Here is a 17,087-nt window from a genome sequence, read left to right as displayed (position 1 = left end):
CTTCCTTTTACAGTCCTGAAACACCAAGCTTTGCTTCTGCCAGGAGCTTAGGAGTGGCAGATACCTCTCAATGCTCAATGTGATTGAGGAGCTGCTGGAAACGGGTCAACCAGTACTGGAAATARGGGAAGATTCCCACCAGGAGTCCATGGCTTGCCAGAGCCTGGCAAGCTTGCAAAGACAGACACAGGAAAAAACCAGTTTGGGAATGGTTGTTACTTGTCCTGGATAGTTCAACAAYTCTGAGTTGTTCCTGAGCTATCAACCCTTTCTCCCATTGGAGGCTGATAGAGCCAAACTGCATCTTGATGCAGTGGTTCCAGTTCTGGCCAGCTGACAGTGTTGATAGATCCGTGGTGGTCAGTAGGATTTGGAAACCAAATCCCAGGCACTGGGATTTTTGGGATTTCTGTCCCCTGGGTTAAGATGGGAATATCCTGTTCACTGCAGCAGGTTGTGTAGAACTGGTGTCCCTAGTCTCTCCAGCTTCTGGCACAGCAGGACAGTGTTCTTTCTTGCAGTGAAAGCTGTCTCTGTGATAGAGTACATGGGTTTTGTGGGATGCCTTCTGGGTAGGTGGGACCTTCTACCTGTCTGCAGCCTTGCAAAAAGAGGATGCTGATGTGCCAKATACAGMACATGCYTGTTCTGTCTGCAGGGGATTTGCAGAGCAGTGGATTTACTGGATTTGCTCCTCTGTTTCCCAAGGAACATGCTAACGTTGTGCTTTTTGCTGTTGCTGTGGTGCTCCTTTTAGCTGTGTGATACTGTAGCCTCTGGCTCATGAACCTCAGTGTTACAATTCTGACCTTGCTGGATGTGTGGGCAGGAGCAGCTCCATAGTCCTGACTTAATTTTTAGCCAATTTCTCTGGAAATCGCTTGGGGAAGATGAGCACCTCCAGTGGGAGCTTGTGATGGTGGAGAGAATCCCCTAGTCCTTAATTTTGTCCCCACACTGTAAATCAAGGTGCTGTCCCACTCTCCAAGGTGTGTTCCAGGGGATGTTCTCCCATCCCAGCCCCTCAGAGCTGGTGCAGCCTGCCACATTCTCACTGTATCCTCCAGCCAGAGGAATACAATTATTTTCATTTCTTTTCCCTCAGATGARGAGGATTTGAAAAACACATAATGGTGCATTTTATCAGGGAGTTTTAAATGGTGTGATTCATYCCCTGTGTTCTTGGCGTCACATTCCCTGGTTTATTTTTTTGGATATCCGTGCAATTCTGTCAGTGCCAAGCACTGTATGGAAGTGCCCTGTGGCAGAGAACCTGCTTTGCCCATATGTTCTCTTTAAAAAAAAAACACAAAAAAACCCAGCTCATAATAGGAAGTCTTTATACTGCATGCCAAGACGCTTGGGACTTGTTAAATATATTCTACTTGTCAACAACTACCCARTTTAAAAAGTAGCCTTGGTGTGAATCAGCTTTGAACAAGTTCATTTGACTCAAGGGATATTTGCAGGCATTAAAACAAGTTGGATCACAGTGGTAAAAATGTGCAGTAGTTTCCTGATCAAAAGCACCATCCAGCGACTCTTTTATTTTTGTTTTTTGTTTTAATCACCTTCAAAAGTGCAGAAATTKTTCCAGTTGATGATTTTGGAGGATGGAGAAAGTTTATTGGGGTGAGTGTTTCTGGGGGCAACTCAGTGTGTTACTGGAAAATSAAGTGGCAAAGGAGGTGCCTGGTGYCTCCAGAGTAGGAGGAAATCTTATCCTGGGACTTGTTCCACCATCTTTGCTGATTGAGAGTTAATTATGAAATGTCAAATGTCATGGTTAAGGGTCTTTTCCAGCCTAGGGGGTTCTATGATTGCTGTGGTTTATTCTCTGTCTCCCCCCTGCGTTTTTCCTGGATGATGGGGTTGTGGAAAGAGGCAGAGGGGATGGCTGTCTTGCATTATACTTGCAAAAAAATACTGTTTCTTAGAACAATTGTTGTTGTTGTTGTTGAAGAACTCAAACATTTTCTGGGCCAGTRGTGTAGGACCACAGAGTGGTGCTGTAGTGGGAGTCTGTATTCTGTGTAAGTTCTGATGGCCTCAACTTGAATATCCAGCACCTTCCATTCATAACTAGAGTAGTTTACAGAGTTCATGATTGGTTTCATGTGTATGGAAGAAGCACAGCTTCTTCCCAGCTTGGGAAGAGGAGACAATTTAGTATGGCCCCTTCTCTGTCTCTCCTGGAGGGAATATTCCTGGAATTGAGGRGGTAAATGRAGTTAAGSCTTGCTAAGGTCCACTTCTGAGAGYAGAGGAGGMCTGAGTTTGGACAGGCAAAGGTTAATGCTGTATTTCCATCTTTTTTGGGATGTGTCCAGAGGAAGAAGAGCACAGAGCCAGCCTGAAAGTTGCCTTCAAAAAACCGATGCTGAGGAGGTTTAGGGAGCGAGGCTGCAGGTTTGATGTGTAAGAACAATGGGAAACATTTTGGCATGCTGCTGTCCAAGAGTACACATGGTGTGTCATTAAATGCCTTTCCTTCCTTGATGTCTGATCCAGCTCTGCACTCCCTGTGTGTCAGTCCCTGGGCTGGGTCAGTAATTTGTAAATGGAGCTGGTAGATGCTGATGTAAGATCAGCRTTTTCAGTGCCTCGAGCCATGCTTGATGGCTTGGGCTTTTACATGGATAAATTGTAGTGGATGGTAGCATTTATCCTCAGTTCAAGCTTGTTTTTCTCTTACAGSCACCCCTGTAAATTCCAGCAGCTCTCTGGAAATCAAGCCTGTTCAGGGTTTGCCTGTGGAAGTACAAAGCAGGACACGAGTTGCTTCTTGGCACAGGAGTGCTGGCTTGTTCCTGTGAGTCTGGGCTCCTTGTATCACCATGGTGAGAAAGATGAACCTGGTCATCTCTCCATCACCAGGGCTGTGGGCAGAGCTGAGGCAGGCAGGATAAATGGTGTGGGATGCAGTAGGGAGGGTGCTGCAGAGAGGATGGAGCTGCTCCACTCAAAACCTGCTTGAGACCAGGCAGGATTGCTCGCACAGGCTCATGTGGCCCCATGCAGCATCTGCAAGGCTCCTTGGTCTGGTCAGGCAGGAAGAGATGATGAGAGGGGGCTGAAGTCTCGCTGATGGGAAAAGCAGGGATTTTGCATCTGTTTCTCTTGTTTCAAGTACTGGAAAGCACTGTGTTCAAGGAGACTCTGCTGGTGATGGTCCTACTTGGAGCAGGAGGCTGGGGCAGATCCTTTCTGATCAACACTTCAGTTTGTGTGAGCTGTCAGAACAGATCTCTGCACACGCCTGGCAGCTGCCTGCAAAAGAGGGGAGCAGAACTGATCTGGGSCTGAGTGACTCGTTCCAGCTGCTGCACCCACCTGGCAAACCTGTTCAGACTAAAATCCTGGCTTGGATAAAGCCTGAGCGTGAGGCTGACAGGGAAGGGCTGCTCTGCAGGTGCTTTCAGCCCAGCAGCTGGAGGTGAGCTGCCAGCATGTGCAGGTGCAGCACGAGTTAACCTTGATCCCAGTGGCGCTCGTGCTGTTGGTGACACAGATTTATGAGCTTGGGAAGGGCTCTGGTATGTACAGAGAAGGCTGTGGACCATCACCCTGCCCCTGCAGCTCTGCAGGTAGCTGAGTAAACGAGGTGTGTCTGCTTCCAGTGCAATAAAACTCCGTGGAGCCGCAGACGCAGCTGGTCTGGGCTGGTGTCACCCATGTCTGACTGACGTGGAGGATTTGARTTCCATTAATAACACTCCTGCCTTCTCTTGAAAGGGTGTAAATGGTGATTTCGAAAAGGTTTGTGAGTTTGGCGTGCAGCCTGCTGGGTTAGAAAGGAGGGAGAAGGGAAAAAGAAACACATCTTCCAATTTGATGTGCTTGCAGCATGGAGAGCTTGGAAAGAGCATCTTGAAATAACAGGCAGTAAGGATYAATGTGCTTGTGTCTGAGAAGGCTGGTGAAAGGGGGAAGGAGGGAAAAGTTACAAAATGCTTGTTTGTTGTGCCAGGAGCTGTGGAGAACCACAGTGAGCTGTGTCAGGAGGCACTGACAGGCAGARCTGGAGCCAGCCCAGAAATCCCTTCCACTTCAGTTTTCTATCTGCTCAGAGATATGATCTGTCCTGACCTGTACTCAGGGAACAGCCTGAGTCTGAAAGCTGGAAAGGTGTTAAAGCAGATAAAATTGCTCCAACGAGAATAATCCTTCCAAGCACTTCTCTCTCAGCTCAGGGAAAAAGGTGCATTAGAGATGATGACTGACAATTTTGTTATTGCAGTTATTTAGGTGAAGGTTACTCACGGCAACCGTGCACTTGCTCAGTACAAGTAGTTCTRGGCTGTGTAATGAGTTAATGGCTCAACAACTGCAGTGTCTTTACATCTGCTGAATAAGTCACCTTTCTGTTTCTGTCGTGGAGCTTTTGCATTTGGGCTTAGCTGCCAGGGCTTTCAAATAAGCACTTTTCCTTATGCAGCTGATGAAATAATAGAGGCTATTACATCTATTGAAAAAAGGCTTTTGAAACTCTGGATCAAAAATTTTGCTGGTATTTTTTTTTTTTAAACTGCTTTCATCGTGGTAAATTTGTGAGGTGCAAAGGCTACAAAATTTTGTCTTGTGGTTCAAACCTGGCCTTCTTCACTGAATGGGCAGGAAAATTCCCAGCACCACAGCCCGGTCTTCTGCTTGGATTGGAGTGTAAATGGTTATGACAGATTTGATCTTGAGTTGAAAGCTTCAACCAGTATCCTCTCTGTCTTTAGAGAAAAGTATTTCAACAGCCGATTAGTGTCATTGTTAAAATTAGATATTTTATTTTTGTYGGGATTTTTTTCTTGCTTCTGCTCTTGGTTTCTCAATCTCACTTTGTTTCTGCTTAGATTGAATTAATTTGGTGTTACATYTTCTCTGTAAACACTTTCAGGCTGTGATGACAAACCTGCATTATAAACACATGTGTGTGCAGTGCCCCTTCATGTGTTGATAGTATTTTGAATAGCTGCACTTAAAATAATGAGAAAATAGTGGTGTGTTTATTTCTTGTGCTTCCATTTATCTTTCAGCTGACTCTTGTTGCTTTTATCCRAGTTCCTTTCAGATATATGCAATATTGTTGCTTAGGTTTCTGATGAGCAATGATGCTTAATTCTCATCAATTAAAAACCTGCAGGGAATAAACTGGTTATGGTAAATTTTTCTGCTGGTCTGTGCAGTCAGCAGGGAATTTGTTTGTGTTGATGATGCATTTCTCACCTTCCACACTGGCTGTTAAACTGGTTAATGTGAATGCTGTCGATTCAACACAATTTAAGAGCCCTCAAAAAGGYCAGGTGACTGTTTTAAACTACTTCCAGCTCATCCATCCTGAGACAGGAATGGCTGAGATCAGCAGGATGGATTGCTCCTCCTCTCCATCCCCTGACAGGCTGTGGGCAGSAGATACAAGCTGAACACCTGAAATAATGACAGGGCTGAGATGGGTCCCACCAGGATGACCAAGGGTTTTGTGGGATGCCAGGAGCTCCCAGCTCATGGGTAAATAACCTGCTCTGTGATACAGAGTCTGAAGGAAGGCCACATTTTAAAGATTAACCAATCCATGTGGAAAACCCCAAACAAACTCCAAAATCCCAACCAAACCCCCACCAAACCTTCCAAGCACACAAACCTTGTTTTCAGAGCATTGCCTTGCCCGAGTCTTTGTCACACCACTGCTTCAACAATAGTACCACAGGAGTAGTTGGGTGAGCTCAGAATAGCAGAKTTCCTTGAGAAATGCTTTTGTTTATTTTGGTTTTCTATTTTTAAATAGTTGGAGCCTTAGCAACTTTTTTTCTGAAGGGTCCTAGAAGAATTGCCTGGTCAGAGAGTATTGTTGTAATAAGGAGGCCAGTTTTGAACTGCCTTAATTCTCTGGTTTTTCCTTGTGACCTGCAACGTTTTACTGGCAAAATACGGGGAAAAAATCACGAAGTTGTCACCTCTCTGAACTTTTCATACATGAGGTCAGTGAAGTTGAATGGATGGGGAGCTCAGGATTGAAGGGTACAAATGCCAGGAATGGAAACCCATGATTCTGGTTGGTAGAATGATGCCCATCTTAGAAGATAYATTTTTGCAAAGATTTGTATGTTGGAAAACAGCAGTTATGTTCACGATTTTTTTTTCTTTGGGAGGGGTTGATTTTAGGGATTTTTTAAAAGGTTTTTTTTTTAATGAAGGAAATGGACAGGAATGAGAAGAGATGAGTGGAGGGTAGGTTCTCCTGAGAAGTTGGGGCAGAATGGTGGTAGAAACTGAGAAAAGGAGGCAGGTCTGGAAGTAGAAGTGATTAAATTATCCTGAGGGACACACAGACATTCACAAGAGCTAAGAGGATCAAAGTTGTGTATTTAAGACAAAAGAAGATGTGTATTTGGGTATTTTCTTACTGTGGGTAACTAGTGCTTGTTGGCTGTTTGACAGAAAGGCTGTAGCCAAAATGAAGCAGGAGATTTTTATTTTCAGTGAAGCTGTGATTTAGTGCTACCCTTGCTCTTAGATGGACACGAAGTAAAATTACAGTCTGAGAGAGATTCATAGTGCAGAAGCCAACACACTTCTTAACCGTGTGATTAAAAGAGAAAATTAAAAAGAAAAGAGAATAGAAACAGCCYTTTTTGGCAATCAAGAAGAAGTAAAAAGCCAAACTGTCTTTGTGTCAGAGGACCTGATAATAACCACCAGCTTTGGTGTCTTGGCAAGGGCTGAAGGGAGAGCACTGCACACAATGGGCTGTGTTTTATGTGCTTGTCTCACTCATGAGCCTACCAGAGGGAATAACTGATACTGAAATAAAGTGTAGTGGGGCTTCCTGTATTTATATCACCTGTTCATTTCACAGTGGAATGTGGTTCTGGTTAGAAAGCTCAAGTTTTTGCTATATTTTAATTGCCTTTCCCTGCTGATTATACGGTAAAGGTTGTTGACTAATTAAGGGTGGTTTCCAAATCAGGGTTCTGTACACACAAAATACCCTGTTATTTTCTCATCTGTCTAGACAGGTCACCTAATCCAGTGTTAAAATGCTGAAGCAGGAGGGAAAACATATTCTTGGACCTTTCATGTGAAGAATTCACAGGAGCTTGCCAAAGCCAGGATTAGGAAAGCTGTGCTTAAAGAACTGAGCTAAACCCCTTCAATTTCTACTGGATAGATGGCAGAAAAGATGTTCCTTTACTGTGGTAATGAAAATACATGGATCAAAGTGTTACCTGAAGAATGAGATGTGGAGAGGGTTGCAGAATGTCTGTGGGAGGGAGTTCTTCCCATCTGCTCTGCCCTTGTGAGASCCCAGAGCTGCCTCCAGCTCTGGGACCCCCAACAKCAGAAGGATTTGGAGCTGCTGGAGCCAGWGCAGAGGATCCATGGAGCTGCTSCAGGGCTGGAGCCCCTCTGGARCCAGGCTGGGAGAGCTGGGGGTGCTCACCTGGARARGGGARRGMYMCAGGSAGAGCTCAGAGCCCCTTTTGGGGCCTAAAGAGGGAGAGAGACTTTTTACACAGGCAGACAGTGACAGGACAAGCAGGGAACAGTTTTAAACTAAAGAGGACTTTGGATATTAGGRTGAAGGTCTTACCTGTAAGGTTCTRGSAKGCTRMCCCTGKATCCSTGGAAGTGTCCAAGGCCAGGTTGGASAGAGCTTGGAGCAACCTGGGGATAGTGGAAGGTGTCTCTGCCTGTGGCAGGGGTTGGAATGGGATGAGCTGGAAGGTCCCATCCATCAGGATTTTCTGATCTGTATTCTGTTGGGTTGTGGCCGTTGGGACCTGCTGCAGTGGCAGTTGGACCTGCTGCAGGGCCGGTTGGGACAAGCTGCAGTGGCAGAATCAGAGTTTGCACACACTGTGCAAATCCCTCTTGCAGGTGAGTCCACAGAAGGGTGGATTGAGCTGAAGCTGTTCCAGTTGAAACAAAACATTTTCCAAACACTTGTCAGAGCTCCAGTGGGACCACTTTCCTCTTCATAGCACTGCATAAATTGCTGCCAACTGCAGTCTGGTGTCAGCTCTCTTATAGAGTGGATATTGCTCGATCAGCATACATAAATTCYATAAAATCCTGGAGGAAAAGGGAGTCTCCACATGAAACTGCTGTTGCTTTGTTCTTCATTAGTTCCAGTGATCATATACTTTAACAGGCCAGCAGTGTTTTAAGTCAACCCTTCTGGTGATGGAAGAGAGGAATAGGAATCTTTGTCAGTGGCCAAATGTTGAGTGAATTGAGGAAGAATTCAGAATGGATATCCAGCAGCTTGGCAGCAGGTAGAGGCAGCACACTGTTAGCTCCTGGGATATCTCTGTATTGTGTGTTTGGGGAGGGAAGGGGGTGATGCTGGGAATTGTGAAATCATTGGGCACCAGCTGACTCCAGGGCTGATRAATCCTGGGCTGTGTGTTTATCCTTTGCAAGTTGGGACTGATGTCAGCTCAGGTTTGGAGAGRTAGGAATCTCTGTACCCTGTTCTTTGTGCACCAGAACCAGCTRAGCACACACACTGGCTTCTGTGAATAAAGACATCCTGCACTGGTCATCCCTGGTCAGGGTTTAACCTCAACCATGGGCTCAGGCTACTGAATCCCACCTACTAAAGTGGTGTGATGAGACCTGAGAACTAAGGGTAGATAGCAATAAAAAGGTGGTTTCTAGGAGTTTGCAAAGGAAAATGGTCCTGCTTGGAGGARCAGTTGAATATCATGGGTAGGTGTAGGTAGATTTGAGCTAGTGAGGACTGGTGTGGGTTTGAGCCTCAGCTCATCTAAGCCTGAAGCTGACCCTGATGTGGAGGACAGTGTTGGCTCCAGGGACAGCATTTTGTGAAATTCTGGACTGGCCCTTGCTGACTTTCATCACTTGAAACGTTTTCCTGTCTGTCCCATTTCTGTAATGGTTGGTTTGACATCTGATCTCCTTGCTTTGAACTAAATCCTTCTTACCTCGTCCCCTACTTAGCAGATCTGAAATTTAGGCTTTGTGGTTGCCACAGTGGCAAAGTGGAGCCTCATCGCTGGCTTGTAGAGCTTGTCAGCACTGGGGACGTGGTTCTCTTTCTTTTTAAAGTCTTCAYCACAAAATGACCACTTTTGGAGGTTATATAAAAATATGGGAGTTGCAAAGTCCTTTGGCTTGTTTGGAAACAGTCTACATGGCATAAAAGGGTGGAGATTTCTGGAGTTCTCGGTGCTCCAGGCTGAAAAGTTGTTTTGCATCCCAGTTTGACCTCAGTTATCCTTTCTTGTGAAAGGCTGGGTCTAATTCACAAGTTTTTCTTTTCCACCGGACTTCTTCATTTTCCGTTCTTTCAACTGCAGAGGATAAGCTGGATCTGAGACTTCYCTGACCACACCTGTCTGCTTCCTCCCACAGGTTCCTTAGAAAGAGAGCTTGGACGGCATGCAAAGTTGTGAAATATCTGCAGACAGCACGGATGATCCTCTTAGTAGTGGCCTACGGAGAAAGCGACAGCCTCGAATAGTCGTGATCGGTGCTGGGCTCGCGGGCCTTTCGGCAGCCAAGGCGCTCCTGGAAAGCGGATTCACGGATGTAACTGTCCTCGAGGCGACCGACCGCATCGGGGGCCGCGTGCAGAGCGTCCAACTCGGTGAGAGCAGTGCCTGGAGGGGGGTTATACTGGGCTTTGTGTGCCCAGGAGGTTAAATGAACCTTGGAAATGGGGATGTGTGCGTGAGCAGAATTGTTTGAGGTGTGGCGCTGTCGGGAATGTAAATATATAAATYTTTAGGCTCTTTTTGGGGTGATTTTGTGCTGTCTCCTGCCACGGTTTTGATGAAGGGCTGCTCCAAACCTGTGTTTCCATGAAATCAAAGATCTGGGGGATTGGTTTTGCTCACGCAGGAAGAGCTCTGTGTAACAGGTCTGTGTTTGAGTTAACTGTACGCAGATGGTTTCCACCCAGGTTTTCCAGCTTGACTCTTTCCCAGGAGCAGCCAGTAAATCTCGGGCTGTGGAAGGCTGTTTCTCAGGGCTTGGAGCCCTTGGAAAGGGGAAAACCCTGAGCTGTTCTGCCTCACMGACAGCCCCATTCATTTCCCTAGAACTAATTTACTGTATAGGGCGTTACCCACAGGGAATGAGGCTGCTGAAAAACCTCCTCAATGTATGCCTTTATCAGATTTGCAGCTTTCCTACCTCTGCAGCCTCCTATCTCAGTGTGTAATAAAGGTGCAGACTCTGGGTATTCGAATCCCAGGTCAATTAAAAATCTCTACATGCAAAACTCCTGGAACAAACATTGCCCTTTGCAGAGGAGTCAGTGAAGCTTTCCCTGGTATCTACAAAGRGGCTGCCTGGTCTCTTCTCTGCAGAAGGCATAAAGCTCTCTGCTTTTGCTGAATTGCTTTCCTGATTTCATTTAACTAATCTGTTTCTGATCCCACTCTKGATATTACCTTTGGCCTCTTGCTGCCCTGCTGTCTTTTTGTGTCTTGGGTGCTTACATCACTTACTGTGTTTTACTTGATAAACTYACCACTGTAAATAAACAGCAGCACTTGTGAACTTGCAGAAGGGAAACCAATGGAAAGGCAGTCGGAAAAAGAATCTRATCTCCAGGGGTTTGAGTAGGGCACTTTACATTCTGCTGAGACTTGGCATGGAGGTTAGGATGGGAAGTGTGTCCTTTACTCACAGTCCKCTGGATTAAAAATATCCTGGATCATGCCTGTGAGAGGAGGGAAGTGTGAAAGAGCTGAAATCTTCWGGGAGCAACAGATCATTCTGGCAATGCACCTGTGAAATAGTTCTGGTGTTTTAGTATTGAGACTGATTCTCTTATTTTTGCCTGCCTTCACCAGTAACACATCTTTGCCTTTGCTGGGAATCCACCTCCTGCTCATTAACACATCTTAATTAACAGGGGAGGAGAGCAGTGTGGTGTTTCAGTCTGGAGGAGGTCTCAGAGTTTGTAGATGTAACTGTTGTTTGCAGAACAGAGGCATCCAAAGTCTTAATTATTTAATATTTTTTTTTTTAACTACCAACTGTCTTTTCTGATCTTCTGTAAGCTCTCAAGGTTGCCCTCTGTGGGTGTGGGCTTCAGATCTCTCCCAAGGTGGGTTCATGTTCTGGCTCTGGCCTCTGCCTTGGCTGCACGCTTGACAAAGGATGTAATTTAAATATTCAGCAGAGCTACTAATTAGGAGGAAATTCTTTCCTCTGGGGGTGGTGTGGCTCTGGCACAGGCTTCCCAGAGAAGCTGTGGCTGTCCCTGAATCCCTGGAAGTGTCCAAGGTCAGGTTGGATGGGGCTTGGGGCAAACTGGGATGATGGAAGGCACCCTTGCCCGTGGCAGGGGGTTGGATTGAGATGATCTTTAAGGTTCCCTCCAAACCCCAAACCTTTCTGTCATATGGCAGCACCTTCTCAGAGTTTTATCCAAATCTTACCCCTCTCCCTGAGCTATGTCTTGTAGGGGACAGTATTTCCCTTCAGGTGCACCAACTATGTTGCTAGTCAGCACAGGGGAGTAATTTGGATATTGATTTGGCTTTTCAGAGGTTTGATTCTAGCACTGGTGAAGCAGGGAGTTTGTGTGTTTGTGCAGTGTTTTTCTTGCACATGACCTATAACAACTATATTTGTAGCTGTTACATGACAAGGATACCCAAGAAATGGGATGAAAAGGGAAATGTGGAAGTTGCCATCCCTGTCCAGGAGGCTTGATGCACAATCTGTGTGTTCCTCTGTTTTTCTTTTTTTGTTGTATTGGATCATTCATTCCGAGTAGATTAATATTGAACCTAAAATCATTCAAAGCCTTGAAAGTAAATTGGCTGTCTCTGTTTAAAAGGATCTTACTTAATTTTACACTTTTAAATAATTCATCATGTAACTTACACCTGGTAGAAGTGGTTTATCAGCTTCATAGTGGTGATAGTGAGCTTGAACATTACGGGCCWGAGTTAGTTTTTAATTTGTTGGTATTCGATTATGTTCCACACAGCTTCTGAAAACAGGAGAACTTGGAACACATCATCGTTACCCAGCTCTGAGACAGCAGCAGAGTTGTTTTCTTTCAAAGATCAGGTGTCTGCAGCAGGATTGTTGTGCAGCAGAGAGAGAGGAGGCAGCATTTCTGCTGCTGCTCGACATGGGATGAGCTGCAGGAGGATTGCATTAACCAGGAGACTGCCACATGCAATATTGATGAGCTCTCCACTTTTGGCTGCTGGTGTTCTGTCATTTCCAGCTGCCTGGGTGCTCTGGGATGTGTTGGAGTCTGTCACCTGAASTATTCACATTTGTGTGTTGGTGCAGCTCTCTGCAGCAGGTGCTGTGAACCCTTGTGCTGTGTTGCAGATTATGAAGGGCAGTCAGCACGGTTCTCAGTGACAACGGGGCTGCTTGGAAAATGAGATCCAYGGAGATTCCCTCAGGCAGGGTCTCAGCCAGGGAGCAGCATTCCCTGGAGCTCTCACCCATTAAACCTGCTTGCAGCASAGCTCAGTGCTGCAGTGCCTCTCTGTGTGAGCATACATTTACATGTCAAACAGCAAATGATAGCTGGGAACTGCACCATTCTCTCTTCATYCCTCTTAATCAGGCAATCCCACACTGCTGCAGGGATGCTGGGAGATATCCAGCTCTGTCAGACTTTAAAACAGCTTGGGACTTCTGAGAATCTGTCAAAATGTGGGGGGAAGACACGACCCAAGCTTATTTTTAGCACCTCCWTTCAGCTGCTGAGCATCTCCCCATRCTCTCAGCCCAGWCTGGCAGTGCTGGGGGGGATGATGCCCTGGTGCAAATCCCAAGAATTTTAAGAAATGGGGAGAGGAGAGTGGGGCTGACCAAAGTCTCTGTGTTTTTCAGGCAGAGAGTACAGGTGATGAAAACAAAATACTCTCTGTGTTTAGCCTGACAGTGCATCCTTTCCAAGAGCTTGATATAAATCTCCCAAAGGCATGAATAATAAAATACAACCTATTTACTCATTTGGGGAATGGAAATGCAGCTTTATTGCAGTTGCTCTGAGATGTGTTTGTAAGTAACAATCATTTTTAGTCACAGGATAAGGTTCAGGCCAATGTTGTTATCCAAATTTTCCTACATCTCCCTGCTGGCARCAACCACAGTAAGAACTGGGAGCTGAGAAGGGCTGAATTTCTCCTTAAGTATCAGAGGTGTGTCACCATGACAGATCTTTATTGCAACATCCCATCCTTCTGGCAGTATCCAAACCGGTATCCCAAAGGAGCAGTTTGAAGAATGCTGGCATTGTGTCTAACAAAAAAAAACTCACTCAAGGGATGTTCAAACATGTGTCATCCTTGGGCAATTCTGCTTTTGCACACGCATGTTTTATTTGGTGTTGAGCGTGAGAAGCTTTTAGGAAAACAGGGTTCCATAACCAGTTTGCTTGGCTTCCTCTCCTGCAGGGCATGCCACTTTTGAACTGGGAGCTACGTGGATTCATGGTTCACATGGAAACCCAGTCTATCATCTAGCAGAAGACAATGGTTTGCTTGAAGAGACCACTGACAGCGAGAGGAGCGTTGGGCGGATCAGCCTTTACTCCAAGAATGGGGTGGCGTATCACCTCACCAACAACGGGCAGCGGATCCCGAAAGATGTGGTTGAAGAATTCAGTGATTTATACAACGAGGTTGGTGTCCAGCTGCTTTGTCAAGTTGTAGATTTGCCTGGAACACTGAGAGCCYTTGGCAGTTAGAACATTCCAGGATGAAGGTAGAAAAACAGTGATGTCTTAAATTTCTTTTCAAAAAAAAATCAACACTAAGTTTTTTTCTCATCTGCTTCACCGTACCCCATTTGTCCCTGATGTGGGATTAACTCTCTGTGGTGAGGAAGAACAATCTTTCCACTTTTGTCATCAGTTTGATCACTACCAGCAGGCTATTTCTTGGTGGGGAGACCCAGTCATTTGCTGGAGAAAGTTGMTACTTAATTAAAAGAGYAGAGGATGGATCAAACTGCTAAACRAAGTAGAGGGCAAAATCTTAGCAACAACCAGCTAAATATTGTATCCCTGTGACTTTTTATTGGTTATAAATRCCAYAGRGTGCTGTGTGGTATGCCAAAGTCAGTGCTGTGTGGTAGGAATTGTAAGTTTTCTTGCATCAGAAGGAAAGGACCATCTTTTCTGAGAGATTCAGACCAGCATGGACTCCAGTTGAAGCCTATTTTAACTTCTTTGCTTGCCAAAGTTAATTATAATTATCCCCCACATTTTTTTTAATGTCACTTATGAGGTGCATTTACAGGGTTTGGTGCAGACTGTCTGGCCCTCCAGGTAATGTGATCTCTCAGTTTTATAAAATGGAACAAAACATGAGTATTTTCATCAGGCCGTAGCCATGCCTGAAATCTTGATTTTCATCTGTCAGCGAACTTCAGCATTTGACTCTTGGCTGAACACTCACTAGATTCAGGTTACTCTTGCATACTTTATTTAAAAATATGTCTGGGAGCATTAGTAAAGTCACTGTAGCCTGTAAAGAATTATGCAGAATTGGGTGGGGAGCAGAAAAGGGGATCTTTTTTTACTTGAAAACATTTTTGGCACTGTCCTGTGTCTCTGAACTGGAATTGGTGATGGGATGGCACATAATCATTTCAGTTTTAGAGAGGAGGAGTAGGAATTTCAAAGAAACCTCATTGGGGGAAGGATTTATCAACCTGTGGAGAATGTCTTGGACAGTGCAGGTGGATATAATTCATCTGAACAATTTTTCATGTTACTGGATTAAAAAAAAAGAATGAGAATTTTTCCAGGCATGAAGAAAAGACAGGTGAGATGTTTGTGGGGGAAGATTAACAGCGACTGGGGCTAGAAAGAGTAAATGAAAATACTGCAGTGAGCAGCATTATTTATGTAAATGGAACAGTGCCAAACTGCATGCAGGGCTCGGTGATCCTCCTGTCTGGAAGATGACAGGAAAATCTCCAGCAAAGGGAGGGCAGACTCCAAAATGRGAAGGGAATACAGAGATGAGAGCCACTTAGCTTTGAGATAAACCCGGTAAGATAAAGGCTATAACARGGTACCAGTGTTTTAGAAATGATTAATTTGGTAAATCTACCCTTTCTCTTAAAGGGGAGAGAAAGGGGCAGCCAGTGACATGAGAGAACAGCACATTAAAAGTTAATCTTCTTTACACAACACCTAATTAGCTTATCATTGCCACAGGATATCTTTATCGCTAGGAGACAGAAAAGGCTTTCACATTTATGGCTTGTAAAAATGTCTGCAGCCACTCCTGGCGATAAAAAATATGTAAGGGACAGCTGGAGCCAAGCAGGGGACATCAGCCAGCCCCTTAATTGCTGGGAGGGGCTTTCTCTGCCTTCCTCCAAAGCCTGCTGGAATTTCTTGCAGGGTCAGCTCGTGGTTTTGTTGAGCTGCTTGTCCCAGCYTCTTTGGGGTGCCAGGCAGGAGGATCTGTAGTGATTTAAGACATTTGGCTGTGGTTTGTTCCCTGCTCTGCATAGGAAAAGTGGGAATTACAGTGAGCTCTGTGATCTCGTGAAAATGCCCAGTTAAAGTGACTGCAGGAAATAAAAGTGCCCTGGAGGGAGGGCAGCCAGGAGCATGGGCAGCAGGCGTGTGGTCCTGGGGACATTTTCTTCTGGCATAAAGTGCAGAGGGCATTTCACTCATGTTGAGTCTGGCAGGAGTGTTTTTGGTTTGTGTTTTGTCGTGTTCCCCACTTCCCCAACATTACTGTGAGGTTGGGGAGGCCCTGGCAAAGGGTGCCCACAGCAACTGTGGCTGTCCCTGGACCCCTGGAAGTGTCCAAGGCCAGGCTGGATGGGGTTTGGTTCAATTTGGTCTAATGGAACGTGTCCGTGTCCATGGCAAGGGTGTTGGAACAATGCACCTTGATGTCCCTTCCCACCCAAACCATTCTGTYATTCTGTGAGGGGTTTTTTGCATGCTCATTAGAGGTTGTTTCATATTTTTTTTTCTTTTTTGCCTAAGTTCTGTTGCTTTAACTGGTGATGAAATGAATGCTGGGTGGGAACAGCAAGAATTTTCAGTTCTCTATCTCCATGTTTTTTTTCTTGGGAGGCAGGTTTTTTGAGTGATTTTGTTAAAGCATCTTGAAGTTATCCAGTATAAAAAGCACCTTACAGATCATTAAATTCKGAGGTCAGGATCTTCCCTTGTCTCAAAGGAGCCCCCAGGCCCTTCTCAAGGTATTGTTAGCAATCCCACCATCATGGCATCTCAACCCTTTAGAATGGACTGGGACAGCAAAGGCTGTGACACACCCTGTCCTGACTAGAAAAGAGAGAACCACCCCCCAAAACAGCCAGCATCCCCATGATGGATGCAAAGCCTAATCAGGGGTGTAGGACTGGCATGAACAGTGGAAAATGTATTCCTGAATGAGCAGGGCTAAATTTGTCACCATTCCAAAGGCCTGCCCTCTGTGCACAGCCGGCTCTCTCCCCACGTGCTCACACCCTGCCTGGCTTTCCCTGCAGCTGCTGCTGGGCTCCAGCCTGTGCCTTCAGCTCTGCCTCTCCATCTGGATCCCTCTAACCCTGGTTTTCTTGTCATCTGGACACCAAATTGTAGGGAATGCAAAGTGCAGGGGGTCTTCCTTGGGTGTTTCACCGGGGTATGTGGAGTCTCTGAAGCTGTAGCAAGGTGAGGTTTCTCTGTGCTGAAGTTTTCTGGAGTGGAAGGCAAAACACCCCTGTACCTCCAGAGCTTTGCCTCACTAATTCATCTGCAAAGTCCTTAGGCTTTTTCCAGGCACTTGTCCAGTCTTTTTTTTGCTGGCTCCTTCTACCTCAGTACAACTTTTGCTGCTTTTTTGTTTGCAGTAGCCTGAATCTTTAATAGCTGTAGAGGTGCCTCACAGGATCCTTTATTTAGTTGTGAGGAAGCTGAGCACTCAGACTGCTTGAAGACTGCTCAAAGACTGCTCAGTTCTTCATTTCTGTAGCAGAAARTTCCCTAGGAGAGCCTGTTGCCCTGCACTGAGGTCAATCTGTGACCAAGTTGACCCAAATTCTGCTCGTGGAAGCAGAGCAATTCCTTCAAGGAAGGTGTCCAGTCCTGCAGAACATCTACCTGGATTTCCAACCATGCA

At 45.6% G+C, this 17,087-nt stretch overlaps 1 protein-coding gene across 2 annotated transcripts in view; it reads left to right on the top strand.

Annotated features, from left to right (window-relative positions):
• SMOX (spermine oxidase) overlaps positions 1 to 17,087 on the top strand; it is a 58,276-nt gene that overhangs the window by 26,644 nt on the left and 14,545 nt on the right. For both annotated transcript variants that reach the window (XM_057369306.1, XM_057369305.1), the window contains exons 2-3: positions 9,370 to 9,604; positions 13,401 to 13,627. In XM_057369306.1, coding sequence (XP_057225289.1) covers positions 9,397 to 9,604; positions 13,401 to 13,627 — 435 coding nt within the window. In that variant the 5' untranslated portion in view covers positions 9,370 to 9,396. The remainder of the gene's footprint in view (positions 1 to 9,369; positions 9,605 to 13,400; positions 13,628 to 17,087) is intronic.

This window comes from Malurus melanocephalus, unplaced genomic scaffold (assembly GCF_030028575.1).
Source record: "Malurus melanocephalus ecotype Western Australia unplaced genomic scaffold, MMel_1.1 scaffold_107, whole genome shotgun sequence".
In the NCBI taxonomy this organism is placed as follows: Eukaryota; Metazoa; Chordata; class Aves; order Passeriformes; family Maluridae; genus Malurus; species Malurus melanocephalus.
Note: the sequence above shows the minus strand (reverse complement) of the source record. Positions and strands in the feature narration are given on the sequence as shown.